At 41.8% G+C, this 19,944-nt stretch overlaps 2 protein-coding genes across 4 annotated transcripts in view; one reads left to right on the top strand and one right to left on the bottom strand.

The window, feature by feature from the left end:
• Positions 1–17,138, bottom strand: part of RNF111 (ring finger protein 111) — a 153,611-nt gene extending 136,473 nt beyond the window's left edge. The window contains exons 1-2 of the mRNA XM_058294277.2: positions 16,927–17,138; positions 14,650–14,814 (exon numbers count right to left, since the gene is read on the bottom strand). The gene's annotated coding sequence lies outside the window, so the exon portion shown is untranslated. The remainder of the gene's footprint in view (positions 1–14,649; positions 14,815–16,926) is intronic.
• Positions 17,139–17,566: 428 nt separating this feature from the next.
• SLTM (SAFB like transcription modulator) overlaps positions 17,567–19,944 on the top strand; it is a 46,590-nt gene continuing 44,212 nt past the window's right edge. For 2 of the 3 annotated variants that reach the window (XM_004452871.5, XM_004452870.4), the window contains exons 1-2: positions 17,567–17,941; positions 18,952–19,039. In XM_004452871.5, coding sequence (XP_004452928.1) covers positions 17,771–17,941; positions 18,952–19,039 — 259 coding nt within the window. In that variant the 5' untranslated portion in view covers positions 17,567–17,770. Of the gene's footprint in view, positions 18,307–18,951; positions 19,040–19,944 lie in introns of all 3 variants that reach the window. The other variant, XM_071214220.1, reaches the window with a different exon arrangement.

Below are 19,944 nucleotides of genomic sequence, written 5' to 3'. Positions count from 1 at the left end.
CCATTTTTGGATGAGTGACTTTTTAACCATAGGTAGGTTTAAGATAAATTTGGACATAATTAAGTAAATCAGATCTAGAATACTTGAGTGCTATGTCTAGAAATAACCACTCTATGTTTATTATTTAGTGTTTGTTATGTATAACAAAATATGATATATTAGGTTTTTTAAAATTTTAAGCTGGAAGGTATAACAGAATTTGCATGCATTGAATTTCATTGATGTGGCATCCAAATGGAAATGTACAGTAAGCAGTTGGATATTAGGGTCCAAAACACAAGGAAAGGTCTGGGCAGAGATGTAGATTTGTAAGTCAAAGTGGCAGATGAAATCTCCTTATAAAGTACTGGAAAGTGAGGAGAAAAAATGGCCAAGAACACAAACTTTTATGAATTAGGATTGCAACTTGACTAAGAAAATAGCTTAAACTCGCATGACTTATTTATGCAACAAGAATAATAAGCACAGGAAAGTGGATGTGGCTCAAGAAATCAGGCATCTGTCTACCACACGGGAGATCCTGGATTCAGTTCCTGTTGCCTCCTAAAGAAGACGAGCAAGACAGTGAGATGATACAATGAGATGACGCAAAGAGATGACACAAAGAGATGACACAAAGAGATGATGCAACAAGGAAACATAAAGAGAGACACAAAAAGTGGGAGTGGAGGTGGCTCAAGCCATTGGTCACCTCCCTCCCACATGGAAGGTCCCAGGTTCAGTTCCCGGTGCCTCCTAAAAAGAAGAGACAAGCACACAAGAAACAGACATGGAGAGCAGATAGTGTGGGCAAACAACAAAGGGGAGAGAATAAATAAAACTAAATCTTAAAAAAAAAAAAAAAAGCATAGACATATGGATTCTGCTTCTGTAATTAATCACCTTCCACATATCAATCTAGTAACTCAGGGCTACATCATTTTTCAGCTGGATTATAGCATTAACTCACTAACTTGTTTTTCTTTCTTTTTACTGGAGCATACATGGGAAACTCCAGGCTACTCTCCAGTGTCATCTCTCACCATTACTCTCCCCTTGCACTACACTTGGAATCTGACTACAACATGCTTTCTCATACCTTGTTTTCCCACATGCTGACTTTTCTATTCTCTCCTCCATTACCACTTCTTCCATTCCTTTCGGTTTTTTTTGTTTGTTTTTTAAAGATTTATTTTTATTTTATTTAATTCCCCTCCCCTCCCCCGGTTGTCTGTTTTCTGTGTCTATTTGCTGCGTCTTGTTTCTTTGTCCGCTTCTGTTGTCGTCAGCAGCACGGGAAGTGTGGGCGGCGCCATTCCTCGGCAGGCTGCTCCCTCCGCGCTGGGCGGCTCTCCTTATGGGTGCACTCCTTGCGCGTGGGGCTCCCCTACGCGGGGGGACACCCCTGTGTAGCCCGGCACTCCTTGCGCGCATCAGCACTGCACATGGGCCAGCTCCACACGGGTCAAGGAGGCCCGGGGCTTGAACCGCGGACCTCCCACGTGGTAGATGGACGCCCTAACCACTGGGCCAAAGTCCGTTTCCCCTCCTTTCGTTTTTTTAAAAACTCAGTTTAGATGTCACTTTTATTAGGAGAAGTCCCAAATTATTTTAGGAGCACATCACAGGTGGTTCCATTGCGTCCTGTACTTTAAAAATAGTTCAATATTTATATCGTATTGTAAATGTTAGTCGGTCCGTCTCTCCACTAGGCTGTGTGTTCCTTTAGGGCATCCATGAGTCTTTATCTTGTCTCTTTATTGCTTGGTCAATACTTGGTTTTGACTCGGCATTCTGATGATATTTCTTAAGTTAAAATGCTGTGTTCTTCCTGTGATTTGATTTGTTTTGGTTTGTTTTCCTCTCCTGAATCAGGAGGGATGGAAGGAGGGTAGGGAAATGTGAATTACTTCTTCCTGTAGTAGCTCTGAAGTATCTCATTCAGTATCATATGTTTTTGTTTTTGTTTTAAACATCACTCTAGTTAAATGTAGACAAGAGGGGAGGGGTAAAAAAGAGGAAGTGTTCACTTTTTAATACACCGATTTAGAAAGTTGATGTCTTATCAGTAGTTCTGAGGTGTTAATAAAATTCTTTATTTCTGCTTTTATGTTGACAGTGTTGAAGCAGGGGGAATAACTAGGACTTCTTTGTTCTAGGAAACTTTCACGATTTTTAAAAATAATTTCTGGATAAGTTCAGGAGAACATTCTGCTTGTCATTTTTTTTTTCTCTCTCTTTCCCCTTCCCTCCCCCATCAGATGTCTGTTCTCTGTGTCTATTTGCTGTGTGTTCTTCTTTGTCTGCTTCTGTTGTCAGCAGCACTGGAATCTGTGTTTCTTTTTGTTTCATCTTGTTGTGTCAGCTCTCTGTGTGTGCAGCACCATTCCTGTGCACACTAAACTTTCTTTCGTGCTGGGCGGCTCTCCTTACGGGGCACACTCCTTGCACGTGGGGCTCCCCTACGTGGGGACACTCCTGCGTAGCATGGCCCTCCTTACGCACATTAGCACTGTGCATGGGCCAGCTCCACATGGGTCAAGGAGGCCCAGGGTTTGAACTGTGGACCTCCCATGTGGTAGAGAGACGCCCTAACCACTGGGCCAAGTCCGCTTCCCTGCATGTTGTATTTAATCTGATTTATCTTTTCCATCTTATTAAAAACAAAAACATAGAGTGCATTTTGTAGCCCTGTAATCCCTGAATGCAGAAGTAATTTTCTTCTTTTCTGACTTTGCAGCTCTAAATGTTTTCTGCTTGATTTTTACAAATTCTTTGAGTCTAATTCTGTGAGCCTACCTATTGCACTGGATTAAAATGTCTGCATCATTTCTTTAGTTACACAGTTAACTTTAAAAGTGTTGTAAAAATGTAAACCAGCCCATGACAGTTTTTTATACATATTAAAGAACCTTTATTGTTCTGTTTTCATGATTATTGTGTAAGGAAGACTGATAAAGATGCTCTCCTGGACTATGTTAGTTACACTTATGATGTATTTTGTTGATGTACTGTGATGTGGAAACATCACAATGATTTGTCCCCAATGATTCTTTTATCCTTTTTAGGCACATTTTTGTTGTTGTTGTTGCAGATTTTTTTTCATTGTATTGCTTTGACAACTGTAATTTGAATCAGATCTGAAAGAGGTCCAGAATAAAATATATTTTGATATTTTTAAAAATGCTATGTTCTTGATGGAGCCTTGTTGGAGACTCTCACACTGACTCTTCTCCTCAATACAACCCCCTTTCCCAGTCCAGTCTAGGTCTGAGAATCCTTTTTTTTTTTAAGGTACCAGCGTTTGAACCTGGAACCTTGTACATGTAAGGCAGGCACTCAACCACTAAGCCACATCACCTCCTCTGAGTCACTTTTTTCATTTGTTTGCTTGTTGTTTTTTGTTGTTGTTGTTTTTAAGGAGGCATTGGCATCTGAACCCAGGACCTCCCATGTGAGAAGCAGGCACTCAATTGTTTGAGCCACATCCACTCCCCACAATCTCTTTTATGACCTAGCCTCATTATTCAACATAGTCATTTACTTCATATCCTACTGGTTACACAGATAAGCCCTATTCAACAAGGGAGGTGACTACTTGAAGACTTAAATACCAGAAGGCAAGGATTATTAGGGGCCATCTTGGAAGCCAGTGACTTTATCCTCCCTGAAGATTAGCATACAATCATTTATCCTTTTGTGGGTTTAATGGATACCAGAAAGAAATAGGAAATAATAGTGGTTGAACACACATTATAATGTTAGACAATTTTCAATAAGGTATTATCAAAACTGCACTTGGAGATGCAGAGAATTTCACCCTTTTTAAGACGAGGACAACACCATCTGTTAATCTCAAAAGTAGAGCTTGGATCCATGCTTATAAAGCTTCAAAGCCCAGGCTTTCCATTTTTAACCCTTTTCAATAGGGCTATAATACACATAGAGAATTTTTAGAAAACATAAGTATACAGATTAAGAAATTATTGTAAGTTGAATATCTATATAATCATCACCTGAATCAAGAAAGAGAACATGTCAGCATTTCAGAAGCCCTACAAAAGGCACTTCCCAATCCCAACCCTGACCCTCCCCACTAAAATTAAGCACTGTCCTGACTTTTATGGCAATCACTTCTTTGCTTTTCTTTATATACTTTTACCACTTGAGTATACATCCCTAAACACTATAATGTAGTTTTGCCTTTATGTGAATCATATAAATGAAATGGTACAATATGTATTCTTTTAGGTTTGGTTTCTTTTAACATCATTTGTTTCTTTTTATTGTGTCATCTTGCTGTGTCAAGCCTCTGTGTGTGTGGTGCCATTCTTGGGCAGGCTGCACTTTCTCCCGCACTGGGCAGCTCTCCTTACGGGGCACACTCCTTGCACGTGGGGCTCCCCTATGTGGGAGACACCCCTGCGTGGCAGGGCACTCCTTGTGTGCATCAGCACTGCGCATGGGCCAGCTCCACACGGGTTAAGGAGGCCCCGGGTTTGAACTGCGGACCTCCCATGTGGTAGGCAGACGCCCTATCCATTGGGCCAAGTCTGCTAGGAGTGAATTTCTGGGTCAAAGGGTATGTCCTTCTGTAACTTTTGTAGATAATTCTAAACTGTTTCCTATAATGGTTGTATCTATTTTTACTCCCCCAAGTAAAGAGCTCTGTTTATTCCACATACTTCCCAACTCCTGGTAATCTCTCTGATTTGGACATTCTACTTGGAATATAGAGATCTAATGTAGTTTTAATATGCCAATTCCTTGATTACTAATTAGATTGATTACTTTTTCATAGATACATATAGATGTATATATAACATTTATATTTTCTCTTTTGTGCCTTTTCAAGTCTTGACACTTTTTTCTGTTTTCTTTTTCTTATTGATTTCTAGAAGACTTTTGTATATTCTGGATATGAATCCTCTGTTGGTCATACATGTTACAAATATCTCCCATTCCATTGCTTGACTTCTCTTTTTTTCTTTAAAGATTTATTTATTTATTTATTTTTCTCCCCTTCCCGCCCCCACCCTGGTTGTCTGTTCTCTGAGTCTATTTGCTCCATCGTCTTCTTTGTCCGCTTCTGTTGTTGTCAGCGGCACGGGAATCTGTATTTCTTTTTGTTGCGTAGTCTTGTGTCAGCTCTCCTTATGTGAGGCACCATTCCTGGGTAGGCTGCACTTTCTTTCGCGCTGGGTGGCTCTCCTTACGGGGCACACTCCTTACACAAGGAGCTCCCTATGCGGGGGACACCCCTGCATGGCAGGACACTCCTTGCACACATCAGCACTGTGCATGGCCAGCTCCACACGGGTCAAGGAGGCCCGGGGTTTGAACTGAGGACCTCCCATGTGGTAGACGGACGCCCTAACCACTGGGCCAAGTCTGCCGCCAACTTGGCTTCTCTTAATGGTATCTTTTCATGACCAGAAATGCTTAATTTTAGTATAGTCAAATATATCAATCATTTCCTTTATATGAGTGCTTTTTGTGTCCTCATAAATATTTTCCTAATCCAAAGTCATGACAATATTCTAATATTATCTCTGAGGAGAGACAAGTCTAAGTGCTGATTTATTCCTCCCTTCTGATAACAGTTTAATGGAAAAATAAGTTGATATTAGGTTCCCCTTTAAAAGAAAAAAAAGACTATTTCCTGGACCAGGAAACTCCACTGTTACATAGTAGCCTAATTATTTTGCTGCCCCTATTTGTGAAAAATGTTGGTATCCTTGCCTAGATTCCTTTCCATAGTTCAATGTATATATGCTGTTTACTTCTCACTTTGTATGTTTTTCCACAATAAACCCGTTTCGTATTTACATACTGGCACTGGTGGTACATGTGTCCATGTGTTATTTGCATGATAATCCCCTAAAAACACCACTGATGTGCCTCATATCCAGGTTTACAATCTACATGGATTTGATTTTTGTGATTGGTATTAAAATATGAGTTCCAGTGTAGTTTATTGTAAAGACAGTACTCACACCATGGCTTTGCAGTGCCAGTTTGTTAAAAAGCAAATGCATGGACCTATTTTGGGTCTCTATTCTGTTTCACTGACCTCTTTGCAAATACCACACTTTTAAAATAAGCCTTGGCCCACGCAGTGAGCCAGGCCTGCATGGCGAGCAATGCAGCAAGATGATAACGCAACAAAAGAGAGACACAGGGGAGAGTCAAGACGAGATGCAACAGGAAAGCAGACTTGCCTCAATGGATAGAGCATCCGCCTACCACATGGGAGGTCCGCGGTTCAAACCCCAGGCCTCCTTGACCCGTGTAGAGCTGGCCCACCCACAGTGCTGATGCACGCAAGGAGTGCCGTGCCATGCATGGGTGTCCCCCGCGTAGGGAAGCCCCACGCGCAAGGAGTGCACCCCGTTAAGATGAGCCGCCCAGCGCAAAAGAAAGGCCCAGGAATGGCGCCGCACACACAGAGCGCTGACGCAGCAAGATTATGCAACAATATCAACAAAAAAAGAGACACAGATTCCAAGTGCCGCTGACAAGAATACAAGTGGACACAGAAGAACACACAGCGAATGGACGCAGAAAGCAGACAAAGGAGGGGGAAGGGAAGAGAGAAAAAGAAAAAAGACAAGATGCAACAGAAACCAGGAACTAAGGTGGCGCAAGCAATAGGGAACCTCTCTCCCACATCGGAGGTCCTCAGGATCAAATCCCAGTGGTGTCTAAAAGAGAAAACGAGAAGACAAAAAGAAAACAGACACAGAAGATCACATAGTGAATGGACACAGACAGCAAAACAGCAGGGGGGTGGGGAGGGGAAAAAAAAAGCCTTGGGGTAGTGGATGTGGCTGAAGCAGTTGGGCACCCAACTACCACAAGGTTCCCAGGTTCAGTCCCTGGTGCCTCCTAAAGACGACGAGCACAACAGCAAACTGACGCAATGGGCTGGTACAGTGCACTGATGCAACAATATGACACAACGAGATGATGCAACAAGGAGACACAATGAGGAAACCTGATGACAGACACAACAAGCAAGGAGTGGATGTGGCTCAAGTAATTGGATGCCTCCTTCCCACATGGGAGGTTGTGGGTTCAGTCTTGGTGATCCTAAAGATGAGCAGATACAAAAGGCAGACAGTGAGTGCAAACAACAAGAGGAAGGGGGCGGGGGGTAAATAAATAAATAATAAATCTAAGGAAAAAAAGATTTAAGGAGCAGGTACAGCTCAGTGGTTGAGTGCCTGCTTCCCAGGTAGAAGGTCCTGGGTTCAATCCCCAGTACCTTCTAAATAATAACAATAATAATAAGCCTTGAGCAGGAAGACAGAAAATTGGAGTGAGAGAGCTTACTTCTCTCCTAGAAAAATAGCTGGAGGACAGGCAGAAACTGTCTGGAAAACTGTTCTAGGGCTTAGGACACCAAGGGAAGGTTAAACACCACCCAGAAGAGAGAGGGGCAAAGAAAAGGAAGCTTGCCTACCTGGAAAAATCCCCTGAATAAAGTTGCAGTAGCAGCTGCTGGTACTTCTCCCCCCACCTAGGAGCAAACATCACTGGACCCTCTGGCCCTTGACAAGCAGTACAGACTAAGGGATTGTAGGGGCCCTCTTCCCCAAGAAAGGGGAGAATGGGGGACATAGCCTATGGCAAATTCAGATTTTGGCCAGAGAACTTGGTCTGTTGCTTTGAAGGGGTGCATACTTTCAGGCTGGGAGGGCCCACAACATTGTCCTGAGAGCAGACAGGGAGCTAAAGATAATCTGCCTTCTCAAACACCCTACTACTGTCCTGGGATGGTTGCTGAGGACACAGAGGGAGGGGCTATGTAGCCAGCCAAGGGAGGAGAACAACTTCTCAGAAAGTTTGTTTGTGAGGCTTGTCCTACCCTGAGGGTGGTTCTGTCCTACCCACCTGGGCAGGGTTACAGTGAGTGCATTCCCCTCTAGGGTCTGGCACTTGAGCTGAGAGGTCTGTTGAAGAGCGGCATCTGCTGGCAGACCAGGAAAGTGCACACAAAGAAGGGGAAAATAGTAAGAAATTTTAAAAAGTGGTAATCTAGTGCCTTTACTACAAAGCTCTCAAGGCTGTTGGAAACTGGCTGGCATTCCATTACTGGGTCCTTATTCCTGGTCTGAGCAGTTAAACAGGGGCAATCTTAAATATATACAACAAGTTGAATGAAGAATCAAAGAACAGTGGTAGCACACAGCTACTTAACAGTCAATCCCTAGGCAAGAAGTAGAAACTGAACATTAGAGCAAATTCAGCATCATTATTAGAGGCCTAGAAATCAGCAAAAAAAATTACAAGTCATACCAAGAAAAAGAAAAATATGATTCAGGCAAAGAAACAGATCAAAGCTCCAGATGAGACACAGGATTGAAACAACTAATCGATGATATTCATACAAATCTGCCAAATCAAAACATGGAGTTGAAAGACAATGTGGCTAAAGAAATAAAAGACATTAAGAAGACACTGGGGGGGGGGGAGCGGACTTGGCCCAGTGGCTAGGACGTCCGTCTACCACATGGTCTGCGGTTCAAACCCCGGCCTCCTTGACCAGTGTGGAGCTGGCCCATGCGCAGTGCTGATGCGCGCAAGGAATGCTGTGCCACGCAGGGGTGTCCCCCGCATAGGGGAGCCCCACGTGCAAGGAGTACGCCCCATAAGGAGAGCCGCCCACCGCAAAAGAAAGTGCAGCCTGCCCAGGAATGGCGCCACCCACACGGAGAGCTGATACAACAAGATGACGCAGCAAAAAGAAACACAGATTCCCATGCTGCTGACAACAACAGGAGCGGATAAAGAAGATGACACAGCAAATAGACACAGAGAACAGACAACCAGGGTGGGGGGGAAGGGAAGATAAATAAATAAATAAATCTTAAAAAAAAAAAAAAAAGAAGACACTAGGGGAGCTGATGTGCTTCAGTGGTTGAGTGCCAGCTTCCCACATATGAGGTCCCAGGTTCAATCCCTGGCCCCAGAACCTAAAACAAAGAAACAAACAAAAATACACTGAGCAAGCACAAAGAAAAAATTGAAAGCTTGAATAGAAAAATAACAGAGCTTATGGGAATGAAAGACACAATAAGTGAGATTAAAATTTAAAATACAATAGAGACATAAAGAGCAGATTTGAAATCATGGAAGAAAGAATCAGCAACACAGAGGCGAGAACAACTGAAATTTAAAAGAGAGAAGAAGAAAAAATAAAGGAGAAGACAGAGAGAATGGAAAGGAAAAAACTGAGCAGGAGTTCAGGTAGTTGAAGATAGCATAAAGCAAACTGACATATGTGTTATGGGAGTTCCAGAAGTAGAAAAGATGGGGAAAGGGGCAGAAAGAGTATTTGGGGAAATAACAACCCCAAATTTCCCAACTCTCATTAAAGATGTAAATATATGTTTCCAGGAAGCAGAACATACTCCAATTAGAATAAATTCAAATGCCAAAGATAAACAGAAAATTCTGAAAGGAGCAAAGGAGAAGCAAACATCACATAGAAGGGATGCCCAGAAAGACTTAGTGCAGATTCTCTTAAGAAACCATGGAGGAAAGTGCATGTGGCTCAACTGATAGAGCATCCGCCTACCATATAGGAGGTCTAGGGTTCGAACCCAAGGCCTCCTGGCTTGTGTGGAGAGCTCGCCCACATGCAGCGCTGCTGCACGCAATGAATGCCAGGCCATGCAGGGGTGCTCCCGCATAGGGGAGCCCCATGCTCAAGGTGTGCGCCCCACAAGGAGAGCTGCCCCGTACAAAAAAAGTGCAGCATGCCTAGGAATGGCGCTGCATACACAGAGAGCTGATGCAGAAAGATGATGCAACAAAGAGACAGATTCCCAGTGCTGCTGAGAATGCAAGCGGACACAGAAAACACACAGCGAATGAACACAAAGAGCAGACAACTGGAGGGGGGGGATAAATAAAAATAAATCTTTAAAAAAAAAAAAAAGAAACCATGGAGACAAGAAGGCAGTGGAATGATATGATTACAATACTAAAAGATAAAAATTGCCAGCCAAGAATTCTTTATCCAGCAAAACTGTCCTTCAAAAACAAAAAATATACACAAATAAATAGAAACTAAGAGAGTTTGTAAACAAAAATCCAGCTCTACAGGAAACATTAAAGGGAGTTCTGCAGACAGAAAAGAAGAGATGAGAGAGAGGCATGGAATAGAGTATAGAAGTGAAGCCTATCAGAAAGGTAACCAAAAGAATAAAAACACAGAAAAAATAAGATATGACATATGAAAGCCAAAGGATAAAATAATTGAAGTAAGTAATGCCTTCTACAGTAATAACATTGAATGTTAACAGATTAAACTCCCCAATCAAAAGACATAAGCTGACAGAATGGATAAGAAAGCATTTAAGTCGTTCATATGCTGTCTGCAGGAGACTCACCTTAGAACCAAGGATGCAAATAGACTGAAAGTAAAAGACTGGAAAAAGATATTTCACACAAACAGTAACCAAAGGAGAGTAGGGGTAGCTATACTGGTGTGTGACAAAAACAGACTTTAAATGCAAAAAAGTGATGACATGCAGAAGGCCACTATGTATTATTAAAAGGAACAATCCACCAGGAAGGAATATCATAAACATCTATGTACCTACCAGGGTGTCCCCAAAGACATAGAGCAAACTCTGGCAAAACTGAAAGGAAAATAGATGTCTCTACAATAATATTAATAGTTGAAGACTTCAACATTCCACCCACCTCAATAGATAAACTAAACAAATGATCAACAAGGAAACAGAAAACTTGAACAATATGATAAATGAGCCTGACCTGACAGACATATACAGGACACAGCACCCCAAAATCAGCAGGTTACACATACTTCTCAAGTGCTTATGAATCTTTCTTCAGGATAGACCACATGTTGGGCCACAAAACAGCTCTCAATAAATTTAAGATTAAAATTAGCCCCCCACCATCTCCCCCTCCCACACTTCCCCATTAATAGTATCTTTCATTAGTGTGGCACATTTGATAAAAGCAAAAATCCATTCAAGATAAAAAATCCCTTACCAAACTAGGAATAAAGGAAAATATATATTAGTCTGATATAGGAATTTTTTAAAAATATGGTGAAAATTATAAATTGTCTGTTTAATATTGAAAACACAACTACTATGTCCTCCTGCATCTTCAAAGTGCAATGTCAGATACACTAAGGCAGGAAAAAGTAAAAGATTTAAGATTGAAAGAATCAAGACTGCCATTATCTACTGATATTATCTACAAAAAGTTAGAATTTATGAGAGTGTTAAGCTAAGTTTACGGACACTACATCAATATACAACAATCAATTGCATTTCTACATACTTACTGGTTATAAATAGAAATGAAGTTTCAAAAAGACTCATTTTAAGTTAAATCTTGAGGATGTTTCTCTGTGTTTTCTTCTCAGATGTTCATAGTTTTAGTTCTTATATTTAGATTTTTTATCCATTTTGAGTTCATTTTTATAAATGTGTAAGATAGGGGTCAACCTTCATTCCTTTGTATGTGGCTATCCAGTTTTCCCAGAACAATTTGTTGAAGAGATTATTCTTTTCCCATTGTGTGGACCTAGAACACTAGTCAAAAATCAGTTGGTCATAGACATGAGGGTCATAAATTCACTATTCAAATATAGTGGTTACCCTAGAACTTATGACATGCTTCTCTAACCTTCTGTCTTGGATCATTTTCTTCTATCTAAATAATACCATTTAGTATTTCTTTTAGGGAACATCTACTAGTTACTAATTCTCAGTTAATGTTTGAGATTGGTAATTGTTTTCTTTAAGTTCACTGAACATATCATTCCACAGTCTTTGGTTACCATTGTTGCTATTAAAAAGTAAACATTCAATCTTATATTTACTCCCTTGAGGACAATCTAATTTTTTTCCTGCTTGCTTTTCAAATTTTCTCTTTGCTTTTCTTAGTTTTACTATTACACGTCTTGATGTATGGATTAAAATTTTATCCTATTTGGGCTTTGTTCAGCTTCTTGAATCTATGGATAAATGTCTTTCATAAGTTTTAGAAAATCTCCTTTTCTTCCTGGAAATCCAGTTGAGTTTCTTTTTGTATCCTGTTTCTTATTGTATATGCTGGATAGTTTCAGTTTATTCCATTACCCCAATCTTCTCTCTAACCACCTCTCACTTTATTCAGTGTCCACAGAGGCAGATATTTTGGGACACATCAATTAGTCTCCTTTCTCTTATTGTAGGCTTCAGTCGCATTTCCCCAACAGGAAGCACTGGTAGGAAATCAGAGTGTGGAATAAGATGACGTTTGTGTATTTATCTCCCCAAAGCTTCCTGAGCATGGAATTACCATGGCTGTATCCCTCTATTTTAGCCATAGTTCCTGTCATGTAGTCCTCTCCATAGAGCTACCCACTCTCTTTGAATTCTAGGAACCATTCTTTCTTCTTGCCTCTGAAGGTTTAGGGGCGGTAACAACTTTCACTGATGCTAACCCAAGTGTACTTATTTGTGATTTCCCTAAACCTTGCTGTGCTGCCTTGGAGTTACATAACGCAGGAGAAAAAAGTTCTTATTTTTAATCCATTCTTGTGGGTGTGAACCACTGTAAATAGGACCTTTCGATGAGGTTACTTCAGCTAAGATGTGGTCCAACTGAATCAGGCTGAGTTTTAATCCTATTATTGGAAGTCTTATGGAGAAGGCCAGAGAGAGAGAACACACAGGGAGCAGCCAAAACCTGGAAGTGAATGGAACCCACAAGAAAAAGAAGACACCACTATTCACACTGCCATGTAACAGAAAAATCAAGGAACTGCAAAGATTGTCAGTTAGCCAGAAGATACTGACCCCAGGAGGAAGCCAATCTTCTAGCCTCTGAAACTATGAGTCAATAAATTTCTATTGTTAAGCAAACCAATTATATGGTATTTGTTCTAGTGGCCAGGAAATGAAAACACCTGCCCTCACCTTTATAAATAATCCTTTTTATTAAATTTTCCTTGAATTATTCAATTTGAGTGTGAAATAATTTCCTGTGAAGAACCTAATATGCCTCTTCTATACTTTCCATCTTTTTGTCTTCCCATGTTTCATTCTGAATAGTTTCTTCTGACCCTCCTCTAATTCTTTTACTTTTGTTTAATCTACTGAAAAATTCATTTATTCATTTCTTAGTTTTATTTCATTTTTCAGTTCAAGAATTTTTACTAATTATTTTGAAAATCTGTAATGGTACTCTATAATTTGAAGTTTTTAAATTTTTTAGTTTCTTTGCTTATTCACTGTAATGGTTTGAAACTATATGGGCCCTAGAAATTACGTTCTTAAAGTTAATCCATTCCTGTGAGTGTAAACCTACTGTAAGTAGGATCTTTTTATCAGGTTACTCCAGTAAAAGGCCTTTTGATTAGGTTAATTTAATGTGGCCCAGGAGACACATCCTGGACCACATTAAATTAACCTAATCTATTTATTTATTTATTTCCTCTACCTCCCCTCCGCCTGCCCTGCTGTTTTTGCTGTCTGAGTTGTCTTCTCATTTTCTCTCCTCTAGGATTCACCAGGATTCGATCCTGGAGACCTCTGATGGGGAAAGAGGTTCCCTGTCAATTGCACCACCTCAGTTCCTGGTTTCTGCTGTGCTTCACCTTGACTCTCCCCTTGTCTCTCTTTTGATGCGTCATCATCCTGCTGAGTGACTCACTTGCATGGGGCACTGGCTCACCATGTGGGCACTCATGCAGGCACTGGCTTGCCACATGAGCACACTTTCTCTTCTTTTCACCAGGAGGACCCAGGGATCAAACACAGGTCCTCCCATATGGTAGGAGGAAGCTCTATCACTTGAGCCACATCCACTTTCCCAGGGTAGGTCTTAATCATCTTACTAGAGTCCTTTGTAAGAGAATTCAAACAGGGAGAGAGTGAAAGCCATGAAAGCAAGAACCTGACACAACAAAACCCAGAAGAGAAGGGACAGACCAGAAGGTACTGCCATATGCCTTGCCATGTTACAGAGGAATGAGGATGGCTGGCAACTGGTCTTCAGTGAGAAAGAATTGCTTGATGATGTCTTGATTTGGACGTTTTCCTCAGGCTCAGAAATGTAAGCTACTAAGCTAATAAGTTCCCATTGTAAAAGGCACCCCATTTCTGGTATATTGCCTTTGGAAGCCTAGCAGACAAAAACATTCACAATCTGTGTCTGGGAACTCCACTATCCACAGTACCTACAGCCTATTTCTGTTGTCTGTTGTTTGTGTTTGCTCCCATTCATGTGATCCTGTGAGCTTGACTGAGTGCTAGGCATCAACTTAAAAATTATTTGTAGAAAAAATGTGTGGTCGCCAATAATGTTTCTTTTTCTTCCTTCAGGAATAATTTACAATTTCTTCAGGCAGCAGTGGCACTAACATGAAAGGTATTGGGACACAATTGCTTGTCATTAGAGCAAGATAAAGCAGGATTGCAGCTCATGCAACGGTTTCCTTACTTACTGTTCATCTTTACTCCTAGAGGGCAGTCCTTTATAGCCTTACATGTAAGCCTGAAGTAATTAATCTGGGCTTCCACCTTTTGCTGGCCCTGGACTGCAATTTTTTAAGCCTTTGCCCCTCAAGTATCTCAAAAGAGGCTTTCTTTGGCATTAACAAATACCCCCTTTTATTCCAATTGCTGTGTTTACCTCTCTAGATGTCAGTCTTCTCTCAAATTTTGCTACAGTAGTTTATCATTATCTTGTTAGTTCTTCGATGTTTTTAAAAAGATGTTGTAGGAAAGCAGATGTGGCTCAAACAATAGAGCTCCCGCTTACCACATAGGAGGTTCCTGGTTCAGTTCCTGGTACGTCCTAAAGAAGACAGTGAGCTGAGGCGACTGGCAGGTGTGGCAAGCTGACACAACAAGGTGACCCAACAAGAGACACAGAAGAAAAACATAATGAGAGACACAACAAAGCAGAGAACAGGAGTTTCCAGTTCCTCCTAAAGAAGACGAGCAAGACAGCAAGCTGGCGCGATGGGCATGTGCAGCAATCTGACACAACTAGATGACACAACAAGAGACACAAGAAGAAAAACATAATGAGAGACACAACAAAGCAGGGAATGGGGGTGGCTCAAGCGATTAGGCACCTCCCCCTGACATCGGAGGTCTTAGGTTTGGTTCCTGGTGCCTCCTAAAGAAGCAAGGAAGACAAACAGACACAGCAAGTGCAAAACACTCAGAGGTTGGGGAGAAATAAACAAAATGTTTAAAATACGATTTAAAAAAAATTCTTTCAAATTTTTTTGCTATCATCAGAGGAACATCTATATGATTTACTTCCTCTGTCCTTACTAGGGCACAATAATGTATGTATTGCCAAAAGGAAATAGCTGGGCTAAGCCAAGATGTTTCAAGATAAGAAAGGTTAAGAAGCCTGTACGTGGGGGCGGTGGGGTTAAATGGGACCTCATATTTTTTTAATGTAATTTTTAAAAATAAATAAATAATTTTAAAAAAAAAAGAAGCCTGTATGTAGGGAGTGATATGGAATGATTTTGACAAGAAAATAGTAAGCAGAGATTAAGGTCTCAAAAGATGAATGAACAGTATAGACCAGGCCTTAACATTAGGAAGAAGGAAGGAAACTTCAGGAAGGCAAATAGAGTTCAATGGAAAATAAGATACTATAACAAAAAGTACAATGAATTTGGAATTATCTTAGATCTTCCACTTACTGCTCTATGCTCTTAGACTAGTTATTGACATTTTGAGCCTCAGATTTCACTTCTGTAGAATAAGGATTATTCTATCTATTGCTAATGATAAATTTTCCTATTACAGGTTCACAGAGCACTTGTTCCTCTCCTTTATAGCACTTGCTACAGTTGTGATTTTACATATGTTTTATGATTTTTTTTTTACAGACTTATTTATTTATGTCTCTCCCCGCTTTGCCCCCCACCCCCATTGTCTACTCTCTGTGTCCATTCACTGTGTGTCCTTCTGTGTCTGCTTGCATTGTCAGGTGGCACTGGAAACTATGTCCCTTCTTGGAGTCATCTTGCTGCGTCAGCTCTCCATGTGTGCGGCACCACTCCTGGGCAGGCTGCACTTTTTGTTTCACGCAGGGCGGCTCTCCTTATGGGGCGCACTCCTTGTGTGTGGGGGCGCCCCTGCGTGGCACGGCACTCCTTGCGCGTGGCAGCACTGCACGTGGGCCAGCTCACCACATGGGTCAGGTGGCCCTGGGTATAAAACCCTGAACTGTCCATATGGTAGGCAGACGCTCTATCAGTTGAGCCATGTCCACTTCCCTAATGTTTCTTTAGTACATTAAATGTTTTCCTGTTGTGATCTTTTACTCAAACATAATTAGGTGAAGGAACACAATTTTTCTCAATGTTCAGTTTTTTTGGTTGTTTTTCTCTTAAAGCTGTATTTGCTAGGTAAATCTTTTTAAATCTTCACCTGTTAAAAAGAGAAAAAGATTTCCAAAGACCCTTTGAATTCTAAAATTCTGTGACTGTGGAATCAATGTTTTCACAGAGACAGAATTGGATTTAGAATCAGAAGGCCTGGATTTGAGCACCATCTCCGCCACATACCAACTGGGTGAATATGTGCACGTCATGTAATCCCTCCAGACCTTGCTGAGATTTACTTCACAGTGCTGGGAAGGATTAAGAGGGTTATTCTTTGTAAAAGTGCACTTTAAACAGTAAAGAACTACCCAAATCCCGGATATTATTTTATATCATAATGTCTAGTGGTCTCCTTTTGATATAATTAGTCATCCAGAAAAAATAATCTCAAGTGAGCCTGGTGTCGTTATTTTTAAATTGAAAACCGGGAAATGTTAAGTATATTTAATTATGCATCATGTTCAATTTTTGGAATTTATAGAGTAGTTCAATTCTATAACTCCTTATGCTTTGCTAATTACTAATACTGGTTAAAATTATCAATAGGTACTCACTTGTACAGGCCATTCCTTGATTAGAAGACCGTCACTGTTCTCGGAATCCTAAATTTTGCCGGGACGGGGGACGAAACAGTGAACATTACATATGAGATGGCAACAAGTACTGTAAATGTATTTCCTCACTCAGTGAACAATTTTTTGTTGAGCCATCAGCTTGAACGGGGAGGATGTTTCTCAAGTGAACGGTAGCAGCCCTGGAATAAACTAAGCTTCCTTCGGCAGAAGGCACGATTTTCCCTTGAGAGAGTCACAGGCTAGCCCTTTATATTCTTTGGGTTAACAGCGCTAAGGTTTCTTTCAGGCCTTGGAACTCGGCAAACCTAGTTAATTAGTGGCCTATGCACACTGGTTATTCGGCAGAACCGACGAAGTATTTCTCTGGGAGAATACGCATACGCTTCCTCGGTTTGTGTTTAGTAACACGAAAACTATCTAAACCGTGTAAGTTCCTAGTACATTGTTACTCAAGACTCTAAACGTTGCAAGAAAATGGCTAACGAAGGCGGGGGAGTGGAGAACCGCACCACGGTGGACGTTGGCGCGGTTAGACTTGCCTGACCTCCCCGCCCACGCAAGAGGTCGCACTGTTCAGGTGACCGCACCCCGCACTGGTGCCGGGTGCCGATCCGGCACCAGTGCGCACGCGCGCTCGTCATCCGGGTGCTAGCTGCAGCGGCAGGTTGCGCTGGGGTGGCGGACAGGGGGCGGGGCCAGCGGCTCATTGTGCGCAGCGTTGCGCGGCGCCTCCGGAAGCCGCCAAGGCCTGGGTCGAAGTTGGTGCTGCTGCCGCCGCCCTGCAGCCCGCTCGCTGCCTCGGCAGCGCGCTGCTCTATTTAAAATGGCTGCCGCTACCGGTGCTGTGGCAGCCTCGGTAGCTTCAGCCACCTCGGGTCAGGCGGAAGGTAAAAAGATCACAGATCTGCGGGTCATAGATCTCAAGTCCGAGCTGAAGCGGCGGAACTTAGACATCACCGGAGTCAAGACTGTGCTAGTCTCTCGACTCAAGCAGGTGAGGCCCGGCGATGTCCGGGAAGGAGAGTTTAGGCCGCACCTCGGCACTCCCCTTCCGCCGCAGCCCCGCGCTTCCCGCCTCCGCCGGGACCTGCAAGGCGGCGCGGTAGGAAGGCCCAGGGCGCTGCCTGCGCGCGCGGGGAGGTAGAGGACTCTCTTGCCGCGCCTCCGCCCCCGCGTGCCGGGCCTAGTCTTCGAGGGGCCCGCGAGCTGCCAGGGACCCCGCCGCCGCCGCAGCCGAGCGTGCCCCTGCCTCCCCCAGGAAGTCCCGCCGGGCTGGGGAGGGCCGCGGACGGCAGGCGCGGCCTCCCAAGGGCGATCGTGGAGACCTGGGAGGTGCTCGGTCCCCAGCCTTTAGCGATGGTGAGCGCATGCATTTCTTGGCCACGGAGGGAATGGTTACTTTGGTGACTTCTGTGAAGTTACCGTTTAATTGCGCCCAACCGTTCTCTCCCCATCTTGGGTGGGGGTGGGGGAATTGAATTGGTAGTGGGAGGGGGGTTGATTTGGTAGTGGGAGTTGATGGGTGGGTAAGAGGTTTTGCTTTTCATTGGGTTCTCACTTTTTGTATCACCACAATGTGGTTTTTCTTCCCTGATTATCTTTCTGGTTTATATGAGTGGGCGTTGGAATTGGAGTTCAGGAGAATTAAGTTTGCAATAAAGAAATTAGGAAACTCCTTGTAGTTAGTAGCTAGTAACTTTTCTGCAATAGAACATATTTAGAATTTTGTTCAGTATAATATGTGATATGTAATTATCTCTACTGGGTAGAATTTTATATACTCCGTGTGATTTTGATACCTAATGGTTTTTTCCCCTGAAAGTTTCTCTTAATCTTCAGTGTAGTTTAATTGCCCTTTTTTGAAGTCGGTTCTTGAAATTGATTGGGAATTCTAATGTCTTGAGACTTGAGATTTGCTGTGTTTTTTATTTTTAAACTTCATTTCGTTTTATGAAATAAGTTTAGATAGATTGTGTAGTATATTAATTTCTCTTTCTAATGTAGGCTATTGAAGAGGAAGGAGGCGATCCAGATAATATTGAATTAACTGTTTCAACTGATACTCCAAACAAGAAACCCACCAAAGGCAAAGGTTGTTACAAGTTATGGACATATTTTAAAATATATTTTGGTTATATAACTTGCCTCTGCTCTTGTACCACTTGCCCTGTTTATATATATAGTGCTACTCTTTGCTGTTTCCCTCTGGCACTCTGCCTTCTTGGGTCAAGAAGAACAGTTACTGTTGCCAGGCTCTGGGTGGGTGACTCCTAGTCCTTAAGATTGGCCAACACTGACCTGAAAGTGAGACCCGTTCTGTATTGTTTCCGGGAAAAAATTAAAAAGTTAAGCTTCATACTGTTTATTCTTTCATAGTGTGAAGACTGCAGGAATAAATTGCAGCTTAATGTATGTCTACCTTGCCCCACAATTGGCGAGTATTGGAATTCCTACCAAACTTTAACCTTGGCTCTTTACTATTTTTTCTAGTATATTAAAATTCCATAACCTCTGTATTTAGTATTTTGTTTGACTGGATGGCATTAATTTGCATTTATGCCATTATAAATTCTAACTTTTAGTGAAATTCAAAGAGACCTTACCAATCATACTAATAAGGTAGGGAAATCCATTATTAATTAGAAAAGGAAAAGCCTAAATTATAGGGAAATGTTAAGGATTTAGATTTTATAACTTTTAAGCTAGGTCAGACTATATTGCCAGGATATGGAGATTTCGCGAATAGCTAAATTAACATTTTGACTATATAAATAGAACTTATAAGATATTTTTTAAAGCTTCTCGTAAGTGAAATCTTTACTTGAATAATTAAAAACTTCTCCTTCCCTCCCTTAAGAACAGGGGTAGAGTATAGACATGATGTGAGAATCTTGATCCTAGTACCTACGTAAAATTTCCACTAATTACTACAGTTCTGCCTTAAGATAGAGTACATTGTGGATGGCTACAGCATTTTTTTTTTTTTTTTTGGAATCT

Source organism: Dasypus novemcinctus, chromosome 3 (genome assembly GCF_030445035.2).
Source record: "Dasypus novemcinctus isolate mDasNov1 chromosome 3, mDasNov1.1.hap2, whole genome shotgun sequence".
NCBI classification, from domain to species: Eukaryota; Metazoa; Chordata; class Mammalia; order Cingulata; family Dasypodidae; genus Dasypus; species Dasypus novemcinctus.
This window is presented reverse-complemented; position numbering and strand designations above follow the sequence as displayed.